This window comes from Ailuropoda melanoleuca, chromosome 8, assembly GCF_002007445.2.
Source record: "Ailuropoda melanoleuca isolate Jingjing chromosome 8, ASM200744v2, whole genome shotgun sequence".
NCBI classification, from domain to species: Eukaryota; Metazoa; Chordata; class Mammalia; order Carnivora; family Ursidae; genus Ailuropoda; species Ailuropoda melanoleuca.
This window is the reverse complement of record NC_048225.1, coordinates 19,286,462-19,293,480: the sequence shown is the minus strand read 5'-3', so window position 1 is coordinate 19,293,480 and position 7,019 is coordinate 19,286,462. Positions and strand designations below refer to the sequence as shown.

The 7,019-nt window shown below is 40.1% G+C and overlaps 1 protein-coding gene across 6 annotated transcripts in view; it reads right to left on the bottom strand.

Annotated features, from left to right (window-relative positions):
- VWA5A (von Willebrand factor A domain containing 5A) overlaps positions 1 to 7,019 on the bottom strand; it is a 34,310-nt gene that overhangs the window by 4,868 nt on the left and 22,423 nt on the right. For all 6 annotated transcript variants that reach the window (XM_034666013.1, XM_034666009.1, XM_034666012.1 and 3 more), the window contains one exon: positions 5,485 to 5,615. In XM_034666013.1, the coding sequence (XP_034521904.1) occupies positions 5,485 to 5,615 (131 nt within the window). The remainder of the gene's footprint in view (positions 1 to 5,484; positions 5,616 to 7,019) is intronic.

Sequence of the window (7,019 nt, the reverse complement as noted above, 5' to 3'; positions counted from 1 at the left end):
CAGTCAAAACTAGAGGCTCTGACGGCCAGGGTCACCGAGGCAGAGGAACGCGTTAGCGAATTGGAGGATGGGTTAGTAGAAGAAAAAACGAAAATAGAAGCTGGTCTTAAAAAAATCCACGCCCACGAATGTAGATTACGGGAGATTACTGACTCTATGAAACGATCCAATGTCAGAATCATCGGCATCCCTGAAGGGGTGGAGAAAAACAGAGGTCTAGAAGAGATATTTGAACAAATTGTAGCTGAAAACTTCCCTAATCTAGCAAGGGAAACAAGCATTCGTGTCCAAGAGGCAGAGAGGACCCCATCCAAGCTCAACCAGGACAAACCTACGCCACGGCATGTCATAGTGCAATTCGCAAATATTAGATCCAAGGATACAGTATTGAAAGCGGCCAGGGCAAAGAAATTTCTCACGTACCAAGGCAAAGGTATCAGGATTACGTCAGACCTGTCTACAGAGACCTGGAATGAGAGAAAGGCTTGGGGGGGCATTTTTAAAGCTCTTTCAGAGAAAAACATGCAGCCAAGGATCCTTTATCCAGCAAAGCTGTCATTCAGAATTGATGGAGAAATAAAGACGTTCCAAAATCGCCAATCATTAACCAATTTCGTAACCACGAAACCAGCCCTACAGGAGATATTAAGGGGGGCTCTATAAAGGTAAAAAGGCCCCAAGAGTGATACAGAGCAGCAAGTCACAACCGATACAAAGACTTTAAAGAGAAATGGCATCATTAAAATCATATCTGTCAATAATCTCTATCAATCTAAATGGCTTAAACTCTCCCATAAAACGCCACAGGGTTGCAGATTGGATAAAAAGACATGACCCATCCATTTGCTGTCTACAAGAGACTCATTTTGAACCCAAAGATGCATTCAGACTTAGAGTAAGGGGATGGAGTACCATCTTCCACGCAAATGGACCTCAAAAGAAAGCTGGAGTAGCAATTCTCATATCAGATAGACTGGATTTTAAACTAGAGGCCATAGAGAGAGATACAGAAGGGCACTATATTATTCTTAAAGGAAGTATTCAACAAGTGGATATGACAATTATTAATATATATGCCCCCAACAGGGGAGCAGCAAGATACACAAGCCAACTCTTAACCAAAATAAAGAGACATATAGATAAGAACACAGTAATAGTAGGGGACCTCAACACCCCACTATCAGAAATAGACAGAACACCCTGGCAAAAACTAAGCAAAGAATCAAAGGCTTTGAATGCCATACTCGACGAGTTGGACCTCATAGATATATATAGAACACTACACCCCAGAACCAAAGAATACTCATTCTATTCAAATGCCCATGGAACATTCTCAAGAATAGATCATGCTCTGGGACACAAAACAGGTCTCAGCCAATACCAAAAGATTGAAATTATCCCCTGCATATTCTCAGACCACAACGCTCTGAAATTGGAACTCAACCACAAGGAAAAACCTGGAAGAAACTCAAACACTTGGAGGCTAAGAACCATCCTGCTCAAGAATGACTCGATAAACCAGGAAATCAAAAAACAAATTAAACAATTTATGGAGACCAACGAGAATGAATACACAACGGTCCAAAACCTATGGGATACTGCAAAGGCAGTCCTAAGGGGGAAATACATAGCCATCCAAGCCTCACTCAAAAGAATAGAAAAATCTAAAATGCAGTTTCTATATTCTCACCTCAAGAAACTGGAACAGCAACAGAGGGACAGGCCTAACCCACTGACAAGGAAGGAGTTGACCAAGATTAGAGCAGAAATCAATGAATTAGAGACCAGAACCACAGTAGAGCAGATCAACAGGACTAGAAGCTGGTTCTTTGAGAGAATCCATAAAATTGATAGACCACTGGCAAAACTTGTCCAAAAACAAAGAGAAAGGACTGAGATTATTAAAATTATGACTGAAAAGGGAGAGGTCACGACCAGCACCATTGAAATTGCAAGGATTATTAGAAACTTTTATCAACAGCTATATGCCAAAAAACTAAACAATCTGGAAGAGATGGAGGCCTTCCTGGAAACCTATAAACTACCAAGACTGAAACAGGAAGAAATAGATTTCTTAAATAGGCCAATTAACTATGAAGAAATTGAGTCAGTGATAAACAACCTTCCAAATAATAAAACTCCAGGCCCAGACGGTTTTCCTGGGGAATTCTACCAAACATTCAAAGAAGAAATAATACCTATTCTCCTAAAGCTATTTCAAAAAATAGAAACAGAAGGAAAGCTACCAAACTCATTCTATGAGGCTAATATTACCTTGATCCCCAAACCAGGCAAAGACCCCCTCAAAAAGGAGAATTACAGACCGATTTCTCTAATGAATATGGATGCCAAAATCCTCAACAAGATCCTTGCTAATAGAATCCAACAGTACATTAAAAGGATTATCCATCATGACCAAGTGGGATTCATACCTGGGATGCAAGCATGGTTCAACACTCGCAAATCAATCAATGTGATACATCATATCAACAAGAAAAGACTCAAGAACCATATGATCCTCTCAATTGATGCAGAAAAAGCATTTGACAAAATACAGCATCCTTTCCTGATTAAAACCCTTCAGAGTGTAGGAATAGAGGGTACATTTCTCAATCTCATAAAAGCCATCTATGAAAAGCCTACTGCAAGCATTATTCTCAATGGGGAAAAGCTGGAAGCCTTTCCCTTAAGATCAGGAACACGACAAGGATGCCCACTCTCGCCACTATTATTCAACATAGTACTAGAAGTCCTTGCAACAGCAATCAGAAGACAAAAAGGGATCAAAGGTATCCAAATCGGCAAAGAAGAAGTCAAACTGTCTCTCTTTGCAGATGACATGATACTCTATATGGAAAACCCAAAGGAATCCACTCCCAAACTATTAGAAGTTATAGAACAATTCAGTAAGGTGGCAGGATACAAAATCAATGCCCAGAAATCAGTTGCATTTCTATACACGAATAACGAGACTGAAGAAAGAGAAATTAGGGAATCCATCCCATTTACAATAACACCAAAAACCATGCGTTACCTTGGAATTAACTTAACCAGAGACGTAAAGGACCTATATGCTAGAAACTATAGATCACTTTTGAAAGATATTGAGGAAGACATAAAAAGATGGAAAAATATTCCATGCTCATGGATTGGAAGAATTAACATAGTTAAAATGTCCATACTACCCAGAGCAATCTACACTTTCAATGCTATCCCGATCAAAATACCGAGGACATTTTTCAAAGAACTGGAACAAATAGTCCTTAAATTTGTATGGAACCAGAAAAGGCCCCGAATCTCCAAGGAACTGTTGAAAAGGAAAAACAAAGCTGGGGGCATCACAATGCCGGATTTCGAGCTGTACTACAAAGCTGTGATCACAAAGACAGCATGGTACTGGCACAAAAACAGACACATCGACCAATGGAACAGAATAGAGAACCCAGAAATGGACCCTCGGCTCTTTGGGCAACTAATCTTTGATAAAGCAGGAAAAAACATCCGGTGGAAAAAAGACAGTCTCTTCAATAAATGGTGCTGGGAAAATTGGACAGCTACATGCAAAAGAATGAAACTTGACCACTCTCTCACACCATACACAAAAATAAACTCCAAATGGATGAAAGACCTCAATGTGAGACAGGAATCCATCAAAATTCTAGAGGAGAACATAGGCAACAACTTCTATGACATCGGCCAGAGCAACCTTTTTCACGACACATCTCCAAAGGCAAGAGAAATAAAAGATAAAATGAACTTATGGGACTTTATCAGGATAAAGAGCTTCTGCACAGCCAAGGAAACAGTCAAAAAAACTAAGAGACAGCCCACGGAATGGGAGAATATATTTGCAAAGGACACCACAGATAAAGGACTGGTATCCAAGATCTACAAAGAACTTCTCAAACTCAATACACGAGAAACAAATAAACAAATCATAAAATGGGCAGAAGATATGAACAGACACTTTTCCAATGAAGACATACAAATGGCTAACAGACACATGAAAAAATGTTCAAAATCATTAGCCATCAGGGAAATTCAAATCAAAACCACACTGAGATACCACCTTACGCCAGTTAGAATGGCAAAGATAGACAAGGCAAGAAACAACAATTGTTGGAGAGGATGTGGAGAAAGGGGATCCCTCCTACATTGTTGGTGGGAATGCAAGTTGGTACAGCCACTCTGGAAAACAGTGTGGAGGTCCCTTAAAAAGTTAAAAATTGAACTACCCTATGACCCAGCCATTGCACTACTGGGTGTTTACCCCAAAGATACAGACGTAGTAAAGAGAAGGGCCATATGCACCCCAATGTTCATAGCTGCATTGTCCACAATAGCCAAATCATGGAAGGAGCCGAGATGCCCTTCAACAGATGACTGGATTAAGAAGCTGTGGTCCATATATACAATGGAATATTACTCAGCTATCAGAAAGAACGAATTCTCAACATTTGCTGCAACATGGACGGCACTGGAGGAGATAATGCTAAGTGAAATAAGTCAAGCAGAGAAAGACAATTATCATATGATTTCTCTCATCTATGGAACATAAGAACTAGGAGGATCGGTAGGGGAAGAAAGGGATAAAGAAAAGGGGGGTAATCAGAGGGGGGAATGAAACATGAGAGACTATGGACTGTGAGAGGCAAACTGAGGACTTCAGAGGGGAGGGGGTGGGGGAAGGGGATAGCCTGGTGATGGGTAGTAGGGAGGGCACGTATTGCATGGTGCACTGGGTGTTATACGCAACTAATGAAGCATCAAACTTTACATCGGAATCTGGGGATGTACTGTATGGTGATTAACACAATATAATAAAATAAAATTTAAAAAAAAAAAAAAAAAAGAAGATTTGGTCAGTGACCTTAAAGTTGTGGAATGTAATCTGCCCTCGTCAGCACACTCAAACACATTTGAAATAACTAGGTCATCCCTATTAATACTTCACGTATCCTGACTTCAGTAAAATTTTGCTCATTTGTGGACCACGTCCTTTAGTTTGAAGAGAAGCAACATGGGTCCTGAAGACAATTCTAGAATCGAATCCAGCTCTGCCCCTGACTGGCTGGCTAAACTCAGACACATCATTATAGTTCTCTATAAACAGCAATGTGAATAGGATTTACCTTATTTAATTATGATGATGAATAAATACGTGGATGTTAAGTGCTTGCCACCCTGTCTGGCACAGAGTAATTGCTCAAAAAATATTAGATGATTGGCAGGGAATATAAAGTGAAAGAGGATGCTTGCTTTCCCTTTGTCATCCATCAACTCCCACCAACTAGGTTATTAGTTCCTTGTTCTTTCTGTTCTAACACACCAAGAAAAACCTTCGACCTCTGTTTATGAGAAATTAATTTAGTTTACGGCCTCCTCTATTCTCCTTTCTCAGATGAACAATGATTCATTCCAAATCTCATTACTGACCCCAACCCCTCAAAAACATGCATCCTCCCTTTTTTCTCTGACTCTTACCTTGACAGGGACTGCAGCCAGTAGGTCTTCCAAACTTTTACCTAGAATCTCAGCCAGATTTTCATCCAGATACCAGGAACCATCTGCATTCTGGAGGGAAATCAGCTGCACAAGATGATTATCTCCAAAGACTTTGGGGAAGAAAAAAAGAGAGGGTGAGAAATTATGGAGCTATTGACCCCTTAGCATACCTGAGAAAGACAGAGCTGACTTCAGAGATGGGCTATCGCAAGGGTGCAGAGTGAAGCCTGTTTAGTCCTTCCCCTGTGTTTTCTCTGTGACAATGTAGGTCATCTGAGTGATATGCTAACTCTAGGGAGAGCTGCACTTAAAAATTTAGCAACAAGGTAATGATAATGCTGCTTAACGCTTTATCCAGTCCTATTTAATGGGCCTGAAAACCTGACATATATTAAAAAAATTCTAGACAAATATAGCTTGAATTTTAATTTTAAAAAATTTTAAAACAAAGCAGATATAAAGGAGGCACTCAGCAATGTACCTCAGAGTAGTCTAGTGTCTAATCCTGGTGGTTTGACAATTGCTTAAAGACAACACAGAAAGTATCCCCCATCATAGATGATGATGTGCTTAGAGCAACTTAGATATTAGCAGGCAAGAAAAACCATAACTAGAAAAACAATTCTACTCTTATGGGGAAAAAAAATTTAAGGCTCTGAATTTCAACAGTCGACGTCTGAATCTCAGTTCAGCTAACTCTCAAAACGCAATAGTTATGTAAACATGGGAATATCAGCCTTCTTTCTAAATTGGAGCCAATAATGCCTAATGCATGGGGAAGAATGCAAAATACCTAGAAGGCCCTTTGTTGGCTCCCTATAAGAAGTAGTTGCTATTTAGTTCACAAAAACCAAAAGCCTAACACTCCTGGGTAATTTTTCTCTCTACTTTGGTAAGAGGACTCGTAAGAGAAAAAGGTCAAAGCGGAATATTCTAAGTTAGGAAGGCCTAGGGAACTAACACAAACTGAGAAACTACTCTGTGACTAAAATTAAGAATTTTCGCATGAGAACCCTGTGAGATGAGTAGTTGTGCAGCTGAGGGAGCTAAAGCTCTGAAAAGTGACTTAATTTACCTAAAACCCCACAGTAACTGGGAAGACAAGAGACCTGACTCCACCTCAGACCTTGAAGGCCTCTCTTTAACTAGCAACCTAGAGAGAATGAATAACCAGAGGGTAAATGGCAAACAAGATGTTTAAAGGATCAAACAACTGTATACCACAAACTCTTGCTACAAAAATTGGAGACTAAAAAGAAGTTGCCTTTAAGCCAGTTTTAGTAGAAAAGGTACTTCTTGGTGATGAAATGTACTTTGACTCAATTTGTCACGTAAATGAGAAGCCCGGCTGTTCGGAACACAAGGTAATGACCAAGAACACCCTTTGGTCACACAACGGAAGTCATTAGCCAGCATCAGGAAGATCTCTTTTCAAACCCAACCTGTAAAAGGCTGACTAGCGCAGCAGATGGCCCAAACAGGTTGCCAACAGAGTTCTGCAGGGGGAGGACCCG